The 17703-nt window shown below is 43.2% G+C and overlaps 1 protein-coding gene across 1 annotated transcript; it reads right to left on the reverse strand.

Annotated features, from left to right (window-relative positions):
* Positions 1-396: 396 nt before the first annotated feature.
* TLR2 (toll like receptor 2) lies at positions 397-8704 on the reverse strand. Its single transcript, XM_063310166.1, has 2 exons — positions 8573-8704; positions 397-3844 (listed from the first exon to the last, which is right to left on the reverse strand). Exon 2 carries the CDS (start codon positions 3836-3838, stop codon positions 1511-1513), a length of 2328 nt encoding a protein of 775 aa, XP_063166236.1. The 5' UTR covers positions 3839-3844; positions 8573-8704; the 3' UTR covers positions 397-1510.
* Positions 8705-17703: the final 8999 nt, after the last annotated feature.

Genomic DNA, 17703 nt, shown 5'->3' on the forward strand with positions numbered 1-17703 from the left:
TTGCTACTTAAAGTAGGCCCAACTAGGACTCATACTTAAGAGAAAAAAGCCTTCTGTCTAAACATAGATGTTACATGCCATACAGAAATAGTTAAAACTGTTGCTATATAGATGATTAAAACCAATGAACCTCCTTGGAGTTTTTTGCACACTTCTAAGACACAATTACCTCGAACGGGCAACACCGAAAGGGATATTTAACTTTACTTTAATGAGCTCCCACACAAGTCATTTTTAAAGATTTTTATTCCTGCAGAAGCTGGCTATAGAAGGCACTGAATGGCTGTCTCCAATGGAAACCAGATACAGTACAGCTCAAAGTTTTAGCTTAACAGTGTTATGGATCAGTATCTCTTGATAATCCAAATGAATGGTTAGAATACAGAGGGTACCAAATAGTTAAGAAAAGTATTTTATTTATATCAATCAGAGAATGTTACCAGAAAACACATCTTTCATACATTACAATTAGTAGACTAAAATAGCTGCAGGAAGTGCCTTCTACCCCTCAAAAAAGAAATCAAGCTCAATGCAAATGCGCTGTATATCTTCTCAAATACTGAAGACGACAAGGAAATCCCAGTTTATGGTTTATCTCAGGACACATTCAACTAAACAACTTAATCATTTTGTGCATTTAACTCATTTATATGCTGCCTACTTCTAATGGCTCTAAGGAGCTTTCAAAATATAATAAAGACCAATAAAATGCCGTATAGCAATTGATTGATTGATTATGTGCCATCAAGTGGTTAGCTCTCAGCAACCATCAAATCCTAAAAGCTCTAAAAGGCCCAAGTTACAGGAGTATATTTTATACTTAATGTTTAATATTTAAACAATAGACATTTACACAATGTATCTTCCTGTTCAACAGTGAATTTAATAGATGCTATTTTTTATAATTAATAATGACTGAAAAACTATCTGTGTTGATTCCCCTGCTTGTCTCATCTTCTTGGCACACAAAAGTTAACTCAGTGCATACATCACACTAAACCACAGTGCACCTTGCTTGGGTTTGGCTTACTGTGTTATGTGGCCCTGTGATTTGTAATTCAATAATATCTTATTGATTAAATCAGTTATGCAAATAGTGGCCTAATGCAATGCACAAATTTTGTATATCAGTTCTTTCAACCTCTCTCAATTTTGTTTCTTGAGACTCTGCTAGAACTGGCCCCCTCAGGACATCAGCTGCTACACACTCCCCCGCTAATTTCTTGGTTCTCATAAACATCTGAAGAGTTGAAATACATATGCAAAACTTGGACCGGGCTAGTGCTGCATATTCCCAATGTTTCTGCTCAGAGAAAAGCAGTCAAAGTACACAGGGAAGGAAATGTCTGGGGCTCAAGGAAACATAGTAGTTCTGGAATCCTACTTGTCTCCTGCTATTGGACTGACCTGGACTATCAGTTGTCTATCCTGAACTGTACTGAATTCTTCGCATCAGAGGTAGTGCTCAAGCTGGCTGTACTGGAAATGGCCTGTTACCCCAGCATCTCACCTAGGCTTTTATTGCTGTTTTCAGATTAAACCAAAATATTTGTTGTTGATCTTCACTGATTGGCCATTCAAGGTAAGTTTTGGTATTCATTAGTTTTCGGAGTTTGCAAAACCTGTCAGGAATTGTTTTTGCTGGAATGGGCTCCAAGAGAATCAAAATGGCTGTGTCATTATTCTCATCAAAAAGCCGGAAGTGAGAAAAATCCAATTCGTACTTGCACCATTCACTCCGTACAAAATGCTCCGAAAGCACAAACAGGGTTTTAGAGCTCTTCTCAATGGAGTCAATAATATTGTCTACAATCCATTTGCCAGGCATAAAATCCCTTTTATGAAGACAGAGTTTAAATGGAGGGTTTGTTTGCTCCAGCATCTGCACCATATTTTCCACCCATTCAGCATCTTGTTCACTGTAGGAAACAAATGCATCATAGCAGACTGCCTGGTCGTGGCTCCTTTGAGGCTTACGTTTTGCTTTAAGCCAGGCCAAGGTCATGCGCATATACCAAATCACATGAAACTTGTAGCAAAGAAATGCTGCCACCAGGATGGTCAGGAGTATCAGAATACAAGCGATGGAGATGACTGAACTGAAATGACAGTCACTCAATTGTAGCTGGACAACTCCTATTTGCTCCCCTTTTACATAATCTGGAGAATCACAAATGTAGCTTTCAGGCCAACCAACACAGATATTATATAATCTTGGATGAGATTGCACAAAGGAAACAAATGCACACTTGCATTGAAAGCTGTTATGACAGGCATCCAGTGTCTTCAATTCTACAAACTTTTCCAGTTCCTGCTCAGAGAACTCAAACACTTTGTTTTCTCTAATATTCACAATCCTTACATGAGGGATGCAGTCAGTGTCTGGCAGGGCTTTTAATCTGTTATTTTTTATGTAAAGCTCCTGAAGATGAGGCAGGCTCACCTTAAAATCATAGAGGAAATTGTTGCTAACATCCAGAATTTCTAAAGAGTCAGGAATGCAACCTGTAAGTTTTTCTACTTTACAGCCAGAGATGTTTAAATATTTCAAGCTTCTTGGCCAAGGACATGACTCTGGCATTTGTTCTAAGTTGTTCTGACTTATATCCAAGTTAGTAAGATTGACTAAATGAGACATGCTTTGAGCTATTCTACCAATATGTGTCAAAGAATTTTGACTGACATTGAAAGTCTGCAGTTTAGGCCAACTGCCTGGACACAATGAATGCTCCAAAAATGGATCCCGAAACAAATTAATACTGAAATCAAGATACTGCACTGAATGGAATGTTTTTGCAAGATTGCAAGGCACAAGAAAAACTTTTGTATTTTCAATTGTCAGCCTGGTAATATTCTCTACAAGATACAACATAGATGAAAGATCTGAAAATGAATAAAATGAATCTATTGTTAAATTTCTAATTGTTATTATATGTACATTACTTGAAATATTCTGAATATCATAAAATATCCCAGTGCCCTGTAATCTGCTATTTATAAGTTCTAACTCTTGTAGCTGACTCATATTGGATAACACATACATTAACCAAGCAACATATTTTTCTAAAAGTTCAATATTTCTAAATACAAGCTTCTGAGCATTCACTGGAACTTCTCTGAAATAAGAGATAAGGGATAAAAGGTTAGGGTATTGGATATTTCTCAGTTCAAGAGACACCCCAGAATTTTTAACATCAATTATAATCTGATGCAATACAGAGTTGATAGGAACATTCAAAAAAATGTGATTTATGTGCTCAAGAGACTGTAGAGTTCCTGGTTGATACTGTTTAAGATTTTTTCCTTCAATCTCCAGTTCTTCAAGAACTGAAATTCCTTCAAAATCTTTTGTCTGTAAAGAAGAGAACTTCTCATTTCCCAAGTACAGATATCCCAGCTTTTGTAAGCCAGAAAATAACGGAATTTCCCCAAGTTTCGAATAGGAGTTACCTTTTATGTTTAACTTCTGTAAAGAAGAAAGATGTCTGAACCAAGAGGGTAACAAGTGGGTCAGATTATTCTTTGATAAATCCAAATGCTCTAGCTTTCCAAGAAAGTCAAAGGCATCCTCGTCAATTGTCTGAATTAAATTGGATTGAAGCAAAAGTGTTCTAAGATTGACTGCAAACTTCAGGTCCACATCTCTGATATGTACTATGGTATTAAAGGACAGGTCCAGGTCCAAGGCAACATGTGATAGACCCAGTGGAACTGTTTGCAAACTCTTCCCAGAAAAGTTGCAATGAGCAATGTCACAAAATGGAGTTATCTTTTCAGCAGAAAGACTCTGAGCTCCAGCAACCGAGATGAACCAAAGACTCCAAATTGGCAAAGTCATGATTATCTGAAAGGTTAAAAAAAGTTATAATGTCATTAGCATATTATAATGCATAATATATTTGATTAATTTTAATTAGTTTGGTAAAAAAAATGACTACAGTCAATATTTAGAGACATCATCCAGAGAGCTAGCGGTAGCTTTCATGACAGTTGGACATTATTTCTTATGCATTCAGCTAAATTATACACTGACCACAAGATTATACCCCATTACAAAGCTGCCTGATTCAACATGGGCAGATTTAAGTCATTCAGTTCAACTCAGAGCCAAATCCAAGGCAATGTTTGGAAACCCAAAGCTTCAGGAGCTACACTAATAGCTATATTTTTGTTTTTTAAAAACTTTATCAGAATTATGTATGGTTTGTTGTAGGAATGTGACATGCCATAAAACAATCCAGAGCTGAACAAGAAACTTTTGGAGTACAAGGCATCCCCACTAGCTTCAACTCCCTTATCCTTTGAACCAGTTTTGTGCTGCCTCACAAGTTTCTTCACTACTGCACACTATCTGGCACTTTCTTCTGGCTGACCAATGGGAGGATGCAAAAACTAGCAGTCAACCAATGTTCTACCCACATTCTCCTTCCTCCACCTCATGTCAGGCACCTTAACCTGTACAAGCAAAAAGAATATGTCTTGCTTTTCAGCAATACAGAGTAAGTTTATAAAGCATACAAGATGTATGCTTCTATTTGACTGTACTAATATGATACATAACCACATAATTCTTTCATTTCAGACTGCACAGGGCGAATTCTGAAGTTAATCAGAACCCCAAAAGTCATAGAAAGCAGTAATATAATGCACTGCTGTGGACACACATAAAGATAGGGGGAAATGGGCACCCTGGCTCCTTGGAGGCCTGCTGATCACCTATAATCCCCCTGTACCTTCCCGCACTCCTAGAGACAGCCTATTTAGTACACTGTCCCTGCCTACTTTATTCCAAGGAAAAGCCTCTCTGCAGGGTCTATTAATGAGGGCGAAAGAAACTCCTTTACAGAGTATGTTAGCTTAGATAAGAGGGGAGAATAAGTTAAAGCTAGATTCAGTAAACAAAGTCAAGCCTTTATTACAAAACTCAAGGTTAAGGGACTACCCAGTAACAATGGATTCTGCAAGGGTTATCTCAAGGAGAGAGAGAGAGAGAGATGATAACAAGGGTACAGCTCTGTTCATTTTCCAGAAAACAAAATTAAGATTTAACTTGCTCTGGCATGCACTGGCTCCTAGATCTCCAATCCCTGGTTCCTTGGGAACCAGGGCTTGCATGCCTGGCTTTTTAAACAGCTGGGACACAAGAGAAAATGAGAGAAAAGTACAACAAAAAAGACAAAAGGAACCCAGGAAGGGAATTTTCTTGCACCTGATTAGTTTTCTTGACTCTGATAGTCTTCATCCATATCAATTGTGGGCAAAGATTGATAGGTTTGGTTTGATTGACAGATCAAATTTAAATTTTCCTTTTAACACTTTTGTATCTGAACTTCTTGTGACAGAATGTCTCCTCTGAATGCCGTAAACCAATTCACTTAGAAGCATAAAAATCAGCAGAGAAAGGGTACATTTAATCAGAATGTGTTACATTTGCATCTGGAAAGAAGGTTGGTTTTTTTTCTTTTTAATGAGGAAAACATTATTCCTACTTATAACTAAAATAACAACAGCACATTATATCACCCCTCATTCTTTGATAACATTTGCTCTGATGCTCACCATGTTCTTGCTCTTCTTGGAGCTATTCTCTCATTCTTTTTCACAACTGCTGTGAAATCCATCACAATTCTATGGATGGGGCTCCCAAGTATTTAGCTGACAGCAGCCTAGAAGTTCACAGAGATATTATCATGGTACTTTTAGTTCATTTAGCTGCTATCCCATGACTCTCCTTTGCTGAATAAAAGGGAAAGTCCCATTCTTGGGTTGGTTTGTTTTCTCATAGTCCAGCCTTTCCTATTCACGTCAAGTTCCTTATTAATTCCAGATGTTTCACTGGGAATATCCCAAGACATTTATATTATAAACAGCCATACTGCAATAGCATGTTGAGAATAGCTAGATATTTTTCTAGTTTGTTTCTGTTAAGTAGCAACTTGGAAACAATATGCTTTAGTTTATTTGGCAATCTCTAATGACTAGATTACAGATTGACCGTGTAACCCTATATATTTCAATGTGGAGGCTGATTTACTAGTTTAAGAAGTCACAAATTCAACATTCACAGATAAGTGGATATTAACAAGATTGTGGAATTAATAGGTCTACAGATGTTGTTAAACTATAATTGTCAGCATCCCTTACCGCTGATCATGTTGAATGAAGCTCCTGGTATCTGTAAATCTGTAAACCTAGACTTCCTCATCTCAGTACAGAAGATTACATCTTTATGTCTTTTTACAAAATTCAAAGAAAGTGAGAGCAAACCCAAATCTGAATATATCATAGATATATGTTGTATTCATGTAGATTTCTGTCACAAAAGGCAAGCTGTAGGAAATGATTTAAATAAATAAAGTAGTATAGCTGATCTTAAAAATGAATACATGATTTATTGCCCTCTGTAGCTTCTCAAATAATATCTATGTCATGGATAGCAGGTGTTGAATAGAGTACTACTTAACAAAAATGAGTAGGTTTGAATGAAGTGCACAGAGTTTATTTTCCAAATCAGTTACTGCCATACAAACTTATGTCTGTTCTGAGAAAGGAACTAATTACGAAGACTAAAACATTCATGTCAGTTTGACCCTTGTTTCAAGACAGAAATAGATTATCATTTCCTGGCATGACCAGGGGAATAATGTGCACAGACCTCAAGCAAATTTCAGCACAAGGAAATGAGCAGTGTGACTACAATCAAAGGGTGAAATTATAGATTATAATAGATTATAGAATAATAGATCACCTTCTTCCTGCTTCTCTAAAATTCCCTTGAGTACTCTGGAATGCCATCACTATTTCTCCGTGATTAACACCCACTGGAGAGACAAACTGTAGTGCATTTATATCCATTCACTTCTTGTAGGATTAAGCATGCCCAGGCAACAGATTATCTCCCATCTGTGACAATCTGGGTCAGAATACATATGATGGAATTTTCTACATCTGCCTTAAGTTTAGACACCAAGGGATACAAATTAAGTATTCTGAAATTGCCTCCTGCCTACAGATTCCCTTCCCATTCCAGAGAGTTTCTTCAGCCAGCCAGTCTTATTTCTGATGCCCGAATGGCTTAAAGGAAAAATGGACTATGAGACAGACAGACCAAGCAGGGCTGTAGCTCAGCGGGAGTGGCTGGGAAACTCCAGCTGCAATTCTGGATGAACCACTGCCAGTCAGTGTGGAGAATACTAGTGTGGAATCAAACACAGGACCCAAAACCAATAATCAAGGCTGAACTGCAGTATTTATTATACAGTGAGCACTGGGTTGAGTGGACCAGTGACTTCAGGTGAGACGATTTCTCTTGTGTCCAAGACTGTATAGATTCAAAGAGTTCTTGCCAGTGCATTCCAAGAACCAGTAGATGTCCATAAGAGTTATACATAATATATAATAGGTAAGAACATGACTATGATTAGCAGACCAAGTTTGATTAACACTATTATTATTTTGTTTTCACAATTCAGTTTCCACCAGTGTTTCACAGCCACGAGCGTATCCAGATCCACTTCCTCTGCATATTCTCAGCAATGCAGAGAAACTGCAGGCACAACAAAAGCAACAGAAACTGAAATTAACATGTTCTTACAGTGATTGTGAAAGAAAGTCTAAACTACAAAGAATAGAGAACTAAGAAGTCATGCTCTTTTTCTTTTCTGTGCTAATACATGAGTGGAGCCAAGAAAACCACTGTGCCACTGCGCACCTAACGTTAGGAGGGCAGCAGCCAGAGAGAATGTAGCATATTTTCGTTAGCAAGGTGATTGTGCAAGAAGTGTGTTTGTTTTCTGGAAAAAAATGAGTCTTGCATACTAATTTATCACATCTTATACAGTACAAGAAATGTAAGGACCCACAGTAACTGAATGGTAGGGTTGGGCTTAGTCTGGTCAAACTTTAAATGAAAATTACAGGCAAAAGCACTACATGTGATACTATGTCTATGTTACACACACCTTCATGTATGAGCATACATGCCCACATATGACTTTGGGTTAAGTGCTGTACAGATACCTGACTTCAACACTGCTAGGAAAATCAAGTGAATCTTTGCAAACATAAAAGGGAACAGCAGTGATTCTACACAATTCATACATTCCCAAAGCATGATATCATCATTTCACCTTTAATATTTATGATATTAAATTTAAAAGCACATGACTGTTTCCCAGTGTTTTTCTTCATACCTGTCACTGAGAACACTCTAGAACCCCTCTCCTGTCATCTGCCCATATATGGTAACACAAATGTCATTACAAGACAGTTGGTGTCCAAGGCTGGCTGGGGAATTCTGGGAGTTGAAGTCTTCACATCTGAAAGTGGCCAAGATTGAGAAATACTGTTCTAGGCACTGCACCTGTTGCATTCCAATTACCCACAGAAGGCAACACATAAAATAAAAAAAGCAATGCTACGTATGTTTACTCAAAAATCACACTGAACTACTGGGACGTTGGACACGGAATTGCTTTGTTAGGAACACTTCATAAATCTGCGTTTAGTCGTTACAGAAAAAGAGTAAAAGAACAGAACGGAACAGCGAAACGCCTCTGGCGTTATTACTCACACCCACCACTAGCTTCCGAAATCCCCCGGGTGGGTTATGGAGCTTCCCGCGATGATTTCGCAACGCCTGACTCCCCTCCTCAGAAGACGCTACGAGCGAGCCAGCGCCGCGTCCCCTCGGCGGGCCAAGCACTGGGCGACAAAGGCAGAGCGGACGGCGACCTTCCTCAGCCTTCGGAATCTCAGCCAAGTGCCGACTTAGATTACCGGAATTTTCCTCCCAGTAGCCACACCTTCCGCTGCCCCCCTTCCCAGGCATGGTGTCTTACGCTTGGACTTTGTGGCTCCTGAAGAGTTTTTCTTCCCAAACTGCCTCAGGTTGGCCTCCAAGGAGGATGTAACAGTGATTTACAGGAAGTGTGCAGCTTTCTTTCCCAGCTGAGAACGCACCATGTTTTGTTTTGTTTTGTTTTTTGAAACAGCACAAATAAAGGAAACTACGCGGGGAGTCCCGCTTTATTCCGCGCGTTCAACTTCGCGGAGAAGGAAGGAATCGCCAGCCACGATGCTGCTTTTTTCCCCCATGCTCCTGTCCAGAAAGAATTTTTTTGCAGTATATAACACTTGATTTTGATGGAGTCTGACGCCGCTGACTCAGAATACTTTGCTGCTTGCAGTTGAGTGTAGTGCTCTTCCCCCATCAACGCCTCTGTGCAGCCAAGTTTAAAAAAGAAAAACCCTGCACCATTTGAACACCTGCTATTTTCTGCATCACCACATCTGAAAATATGCAGTTTAACTTACTGGGTAGCAAGGCCTGCTTTGCAGAGACTTGTTGTTTATTCGTTTAGTCGCTTCCGACTTCATGACTTCATGGACCAGCCCACGCCAGAGCTTCCTGTCGGTCGTCAACACCCCCAGCTTCCCCAGGGACGAGTCCGTCACCTCTAGAATATCATCCATCCATCTTGCCCTGGGTCGGCCTCTCTTCCTTTTGCCTTCCACTCTCCCTAGCATCAGCATCTTCTCCAGGGTGTCCTGTCTTCTCATTATGTGGCCAAAGTATTTCAGTTTTGCCTTTAATATCATTCCCTCAAGTGAGCAGTCTGGCTTAATTTCCTGGAGTATGGACTGGTTTGATCTTCTTGCAGTCCAAGGCACTCTCAGAATTTTCCTCCAACACCACAGTTCAAAAGCATTGATCTTCCTTCGCTCAGCCTTCCTTATGGTCCAGCTCTCGCAGCCATATGTTACTACGGGGAACACCATTGCTTTAACTATGCGGGCCTTTGTTGTCAGTGTGATGTCTCTGCTCTTAACTATTTTATCGAGATTTGTCATTGCTCTTCTCCCAAGGATTAAGCGTCTTCTGATTTCCTGATTGCAGTCAGCATCTGCAGTAATCTTTGCACCTAGGAATACAAAGTCTTTCACTGCTTCTACATTTTCTCCCTCTATTTGCCAGTTATCAATCAAGCTGGTTGCCATAATCTTGGTTTTTTTGAGGTTTAGCTGCAAGCCAGCTTTTGCACTTTCTTCTTTCACCTTCATCATAAGGCTCCTCAGTTCCTCTTCGCTTTCAGCCATCAAAGTGGTATCATCTGCATATCTGAGATTGTTAATGTTTCTTCCAGAGATTTTAACTCCAGCCTTGGATTCCTCAAGGCCAGCTTGTCGCATGATGTGTTCTGCATACAAGTTGAATAGGTAGGGTGAGAGTATACAGCCCTGCCGTACTCCTTTCCCAATCTTAAACCAGTCCGTTGTTCCGTGGTCTGTTCTTACTGTTGCTACTTGGTCGTTATACAGATTCTTCAGGAGGCATACAAGATGACTTGGTATCCCCATACCACTAAGAACTTGCCACAATTTGTTATGGTCCACACAGTCAAAGGCTTGAGAATAGTCAATAAAACAGAAATAGATGTTTTTCTGAAACTCCCTGGCTTTTTCCATTATCCAGCGGATATTGGCAATTTGGTCCCTAGTTCCTCTGCCTTTTCTAAACCCAGCTTGTACATCTGGCAATTCTCGCTCCATGAACTGCTGAAGTCTACCTTGCAGGATCTTGAGCATTACCTTACTGGCATGTGAAATGAGTGCCACTGTTCGATAGTTTGAACATTCTTTAGTGTTTCCCTTTTTTGGTATGGGGATATAAGTTGATTTTTTCCAATCTGATGGCCATTCTTGTGTTTTCCAAATTTGCTGGCATATAGCATGCATTACCTTGACAGCATCATCTTGCAAGATTTTGAACAGTTCAGCTGGGTTGCCATCGTCCCCTGCTGCCTTGTTATTAGCAATGCTTCTTAAGGCCCACTCAATCTCACTCTTCAGGATGTCTGACTCTAGCTCACTGACCACACCGTCAAAGCTATCCCCGATATTGTTATCCTTCCTATACAGGTCTTCTGTATATTCTTGCCACCTTGTCTTGATCTCTTCTTCTTCTGTTTGGTCCTTGCCATCTTTGTTTTTGATCATACCCATTTTTGCCTGGAATTTACCTCCAATGTTTCTAATTTTCTGGAAGAGGTCTCTTGTCCTTCCTATTCTATTGTCTTCTTCCACTTCCGCGCATTGCTTGTTTAAAAATAATTCCTTGTCTCTTCTGGCTAACCTCTGGAATTTTGCATTTAATTGGGCATATCTCCCCCTATCACTGTTGCCTTTTGCTTTCCTTCTTTCTTGGGCTACTTCTAGTGTCTCAGCAGACAGCCACTTTGCCTTCTTGGTTTTCTCTTTCTTTGGGATGTATTTTGTTGCCGCCTCCTGAACAATGCTGCGAACTTCTGTCCAGAGTTCTTCCGGGACCCTATCTACTAAGTACAGTCCCTTAAATCTATTCTTCACCTCCACTGCATATTCCTTAGGAATATTAGTGAGCTCATATCTAGCTGATCTGTGGGTCTTCCCTAATCTCTTTAGTCTGATCCTAAATTGTGCAAGAAGAAGTTCGTGATCTGAACTACAGTCAGCTCCAGGCCTTGTTTTTACCGACTGTACAGATGTCTGCCACCTTTGGCTGCAAAGGATGTAATCAATCTGATTTCGGTGTTGTCCATCTGGTGAAGTCCATGTATAAAGCCGTCTCTTAGGTTGTTGGAAGAGAGTGTTTGTTATGCAGAGTGAATTGTCTTGGCAAAATTCTATCAGCCTATGTCCTGCTTCGTTTTGTTCTCCCAGGCCATGCTTACCTGTAATTCCAGGTGTCATTTGACTGCCCACTTTGGCATTCCAGTCTCCTGTGATGAAAATAACATCTCTTTTAGGCATGTTGTCCAGTAGGTTCTGCAGATTCTCATAGAACTGCTCTACTTCAGCTTCTTCAGCATCTGTGGTTGGGGCGTATATTTGGATCACTGTGATGTTAGATGGCTTGCCCTGAATTCGAATTGAGATCATTCTGTCGTTTTTTGGGTTGTATCCAAGCATTGCTTTAGCCACTTTACTATTAATTATGAAGGCTACTCCATTTCTTTTGTGGTCCTCTTGTCCACAGTAGTAGATCTGGTGGTCATTTGATGTGAAGTGGCCCATTCCAGTCCATTTCAGTTCACTGACGCCCAGAATGTCTATCTTTAATCTTGACATCTCACCAATAACCACATCCAATTTGCCCTGGCTCATAGATCTTACATTCCAGGTTCCAATGGTGTGTTGATCCTTAGAACATCGGATTCGCCGTTCACCACCAGCACCGTCGGCCGCTAGCCGTCCTTTCGGCTTTGAGCTAGCTGCGTCATCACGTCTGGGGCTAGTTGAGCTCATCCTCTGTTCCTCCCCAGTAGCATTTTGACCATCTTCCAACCTGGGGGTCTCATCTTCCGATGGTATACCGATGGTATATCTCTGGTTGTACTGATCCATTTAGTTTTCACGGCAAGAATACTGGGGTGGGTTGCCATTCCCTTCCCCAGGGATCGCATTTAGTCTGACCTCTCTGTCATGACCTTCCCGTCTTGGGCGGCCCTTCACTGTTTAGCTCATGGCATCATTGAGGTGCTCAAGCTCCAGCACCACGACAAGGTAATGATCCTTTGCTGGGTTGCAGAGACTTAGCTACATCTTAAATAAAAATACTGACTTGCTCTATAGTGTAAACGGACTTAAAATACAAATTTGAAACAAAGAGACCTTTTTCTAAACAGATGTTCATCATTCTTCCATGTCTGAATGTCCTCGTTACTTTTTCAGTACTCTTGTCCCTCATGTCATCTACCCGACTATTTTTACCAGGATCACATTCCTTCAGAAGGTTGATCAATATCAGCCATAATGCCAATACATTGCAACAGGTCTTTGCTTTGTTCCTGAACAGTTTGTCCTTCTTGCCATCTTTTTTTTTTACTTGTTATCAATTGTATTTCTCTTGTTTTAGTTGTTGTGAGTCACCCAGAGTCATTGGGACTTGGGCAGCACACCAGTCTGATAAATACAGCAATATACAGGTGCACAGTATTCCTAATATTTGGCAATATTTCCTAATATTTTCCAGCATACAGTAGAAGGTCTGTGAGTTTATGCTTTATGGAAGATACCTTTGGGTCTGGCAATATACAACTTTCTCAGCTTATTATCTTACCTTTGTCCATGCATTTATACATGTTGGAATTATTAAGGAAGAAGGGCTAACTTGCAGAATGTCAGGGTCAGTTTCGCTTCGCAATAAGGCACGGACTCACTTAATAGGTATTAAGGATTTCTGGTTTATTGGAATGGTGGCTGACAGAACGAAAAACGGGAAAGGGGGTACGGTGGTGAGGCACCCTGTTTATACCCTCTTGCGGAGTCCCATGCTCCTTCACCCTTCATTGTCCCCAATCCCTCTTGATGGGCTCCTTGATGGCTGTGTGGGTGTTTTCCCGGTGTCTTTCCTTGTCCTCTTGGTTCCGGTGTGTCCTCCAAGGCACCAGGTGCGGCTTATCGCTGCTTATCTGAAGCCCTTCTTTTCAGCTGTATATGAGTCCATGGGTGTGGGTGCTTTGGGTGCTTGGTTTAAGCACTGTTTTAATTATCTCCTTCCTCTTTTCCTTAATGATCATGATCCACGTTGTGAGGCTCTTTGTGCCTTGCAAGAGGGTCATGACATGCTGCCCCCCGAAGATGTCTTTTAGGGTGCTGGTTTCTCTGGGTATGCCTCGTGGAAACGTCTGGTTAGTTGTCTAGCCCTGACATGTTGTGCCTGGACCCACTCTGGGTGTGGGAAATGTTTCCACTTGATGAGGTATTGCAGCTTGCCTCTTTGCTTTCTTGAGTCCAGTATCTCTTGTACTTCAAAATGTTGTTGGTTGTCTATCATTGTGGGTTGGGGCGGGGATTCCTCCGTATGCCATTTGGATGTGTTTGTCGGTTTCAGTAGAACGCAATGGAATACCGGGTGGACCCGTCGCAAGTTGTGAGGCAGTTCCAGTTTGAATGTAACTGGATTGATTACCTCTGTGATTTTAAAGGGTCCGATGAATTTAGGTGCCAGCTTCTTCGAGGGTTGCGAGGTTTTTATGAACTTAGTGGAGAGGTAGACCCTATCTCCCACTTTGTAGTTCGGTGCCTCCGCCCTGTGGTTGTCTGCATATTTTTTGTCTGTAGTTTGTGTGTCTGCTAGGGCCGTTTGGATGATTGGCCAGGTTGTCGCCAGCTGTGCTGCCCAGTCATCTGGTGAGCAGGGTGGGGCATCTGGTTGAGGTAGTTCTGGTATTGGTACAAAGTCCCTTCCATAGACCACCTTAAATGGGGTGTGGCCAGTGCTTTGGTGTACTGCATTATTATAGGCTACCTCTGCAAAAGGTAGTAGGTCCACCCAGTTGTCCTGTTGGTAATTTATGAATGCCCTCAGGAACTGTTCAAGTGTTGAGTTTAGGATCTCTGTAGATCCGTCCGTATGTGGATGCCATGCAGTGGACAGTGCTTGTTTAGTCCCGATTAGTTTTAAAAATTCCCTCCAAAACTTTGACGTAAACTGTGTGCCCCTATCGGTCACCAACCTGCAGGGGGCGCTGTGGATCCTGTATATGTGTGTCAGGAACAGGCGTGCTAGTTGTTGGGCGGAGGGGATGGTTGCGCACGGAATGAAGTGTGCCTACTTTGAAAAATAGTCTTTTACCACCCAGATTACTGTTTTCCTTTGACTAGGTGGGAGGTCCACAATAAAATCCATGGAGATTTCTTCCCATGGGCGGGAGGGGCTGGCTACTGGCTGCAGCAGCCCTTGGGGTTTCCCCCCTTTCTGTTTGGAGGTGGCACATGTGGGACAGGTGGCAACGTAGTCTTTCATGTCTTTTCTCAGGTTTGGCCACCAAAATTGCCTCCTCGTTAGATAAAGGGTTTTTACGAACCCAAAATGTCCCGCAGTTTTGTCATTGTGTGATCTGTTTAAAATCCCCCCCCCCCCCCCCCGCAGTGATTCTGGCACGTACAGGACTTTCTCTTTCCAGGCGAGGCTGTCCTTGATAGATACATGGTGTCGGTTGTTTTGCAACCATGTATCTGTTTGTAGTGCTTGTGCGAGTCTTTGTTGCCAGTTAGGGGAAATTGAACGGCGGCTCCGTCCGTTCCCTGGCATTCGTGCTGGCGTGCGCTGATTCCTTGTCTGGTTGCGCGTGACAGCTGGGCAACCCAGCTGTTTGTCGGTCCATACCGTCCCCACGATGTCTGAGGTTTGTGTGTCGTCCTGTGGCCGCCGGGAGAGGGCATCCACCAGGAAGTTCTTCCTGCCTGGTATAAATTTCAGCGTGAAATTGAACCGGCTGAAGAACTGTGCCCAGCGCATCTGCTTCGGGCTGAGGCGTTTAGGCATGCTGAGAGCCTCCAGGTTCTTGTGGTCTGTCCAGACCTCGAAGGGGCAGGTGGCCCCCTCCAGCAGGTGCCTCCACATTTCCAGAGCTGCTTTTACTGCGAACGCCTCCTTTTCCCATACATGCCATCTCCACTCTGTTTCGGAGAATTTGCGGGAAAGGTAGGCGCAGGGCTTTAGCTGGTTGTCAGAGTCCCTTTGGAGCAGGAGAGCTCCTATGGAAAAGTCGGAGGCGTCTACTTGCACTATGAAAGGCTTGGTGGGGTCGGGGTGTTGTAGCACTGGCTCAGCTGTAAAGAGGTTTTTTTAGTCTCTCGAATGCCGTTTGACAATCAGCTGTCCAGTTTAGTAGCGCCCCCGGGTTTCTTGATTTGCGCGTGTCCCCCAAGCCCTTAGTCTTAAGCAGGTCCGTTAGGGGTAATACAATCTCCGCCAGTCCCGGGATGAACCCCCTGTAAAACTTCATGAATCCGAGGAAACTTTGAAGTTGTCTCCTCGTGTGTGGGCGCTCCCACGCCAGTATAGCTTGGACCTTGCTTGGGTCCATTTCTATTCCTTTAGCGGAAATCCTATACCCTAGGTAGTCAATTTGTTTCCTGTGAAACTCGCACTTGGAGAGTTTGGCAAACAGCTCTGCCTTGCGAAGTTTCCTGAGCACTTCTTTTAACAAGCGTTCATGCTCGCGTTCTGTTTCCGTGTAGATTAATACATCGTCAAGGTAAACCAAAACCCCCTTAAAAAGGTGGTCACGCAGGACCTCATTGATTAATTGCATGAATACCCCCGGTGCACCTGCCAGTCCGAATGGTAGCACCTTGTACTGAAACGACCCCAATGGGCAGTTGAAGGCAGTTTTCCACTCATCCCCTTCCTGTATCCGTATACGGTAATAGGCTTCCCTTAGGTCCAGTTTAGAGAATACCTTACCCTTTGCCAGGTGGGACAAGATGTCCTTTATTAAGGGTAGAGGGTATTTATTGGATACGCATGCAGCGTTTAATCCGCGGTAATCTGTACAGAGCCGCAGTGACCCGTCCTTTTTCTCACGAAAGAGGACTGGCGCTCCTACTGGAGAGTTTGCAGGCTCGATAAAACCTCTTGCCAAGTTTTTGTCCACAAAGTCCCTCAATGCTGCCAGCTCCCTCTGGGTCATGGCATATATTTTGGGTTTGGGTAGGGGTACTCCCGGGACCAGTTCAATGGTACAGTCTGTTTTCCTGGGGGGGGGGGAGTTTGTCCGCTTCTTTCTCGCTGAAGACGTCTGCGAAGTCCACTTATTTGATTGGCAGTCCCTCTGGCAGCACCGCCTCTCTGTGTTCTGAAGTCGTCGTTGCCCTCCCCATGGCTGCTCGGGGGACCCTGTTCCCTGTGGGTGCTTGATAACGCCCGTCAGCAAACTTAATCTCTCTGGTTTTCCAGTTGATAACTGGGTTTTGCTGCACGAGCCATGGGATCCCTAGTATGAGTAGGGGTTGCCCCACCGGTGCCACAATGAAAGCCAATTTTTCCTCGTGGCTGCCGAGCCTTAGCGCGGTTTCTCCGGTGTATTGGGTGACCGGGCCTCCTCCCGCTGCTGATCCGTCAAGCTGAGTGAACACCAAATGGTGCTGAAGTGGATAGCAGCGGAGGTTAAGCGCGGCTACCAGGTCTGGGTGCATTAGGCTTTTAGAGCAGCCAGAGTCAATCAGTGCCCAGACCTTTTCAGTCTTTTCCCCATGGGTGAGGGTGACACGGACATAGAGGGTGGGGCATTCCTCACTCACCCCTTTGTCGTTGCGCCTGTTGCTCTTTTCCACCTGTCCTTCGGCGTTCCTTAGGCCAGGTGGCTGTCGTTTCCCGTCGGCTCATCGGGATTGCTTTCCTCCTCCTCTGAGCTGTAGGGGAAATGTCTGGCCCGATACTCCCCCCTCGCTGCTGGTCGCTTTCTTGGCGCTGGGGTTGGTGCGGCTGGTGCCCTCCTCATGCTCTCTCTGGGTGTCGGTTTGGGGCATGCTGCCACCTTATGGTCGTCCTTGCCGCACATGAAGCACTGTCCTTTTGCAAAGTGCCAGTCCCGTTCCTACTTCCATGGTTGGGATCTCGCCTTCCCTGGCCTTGCAGCTGTCCGTGATGGTCTCGCTGTTTCCACCTGCTGTGCTTCCCTCTGGGCTTGGCGGAACGTGTCGTGGGCGTCCTCTGCTTCCCCTGCCAGCCGGATCCACTCGGTCAGGTAGTTGGGGTTGTTGCGACAGAGTGCCCATCGGAGCACGTTCAAGTTAAGACCTTCTTTGAATTTCTCAATCAGGGTCGATTGAGACCAGGCTTCCACCTTGCCGGCTAGGGCTTGGAACTCCATGGCACACTCTGCCACGGAGCGCTGCCCTTGCCTGAGTGTTTTCAGCATCCTTTTAGCTCTT

Source organism: Candoia aspera, chromosome 8 (genome assembly GCF_035149785.1).
Source record: "Candoia aspera isolate rCanAsp1 chromosome 8, rCanAsp1.hap2, whole genome shotgun sequence".
Lineage (NCBI taxonomy): Eukaryota > Metazoa > Chordata > Lepidosauria > Squamata > Boidae > Candoia > Candoia aspera.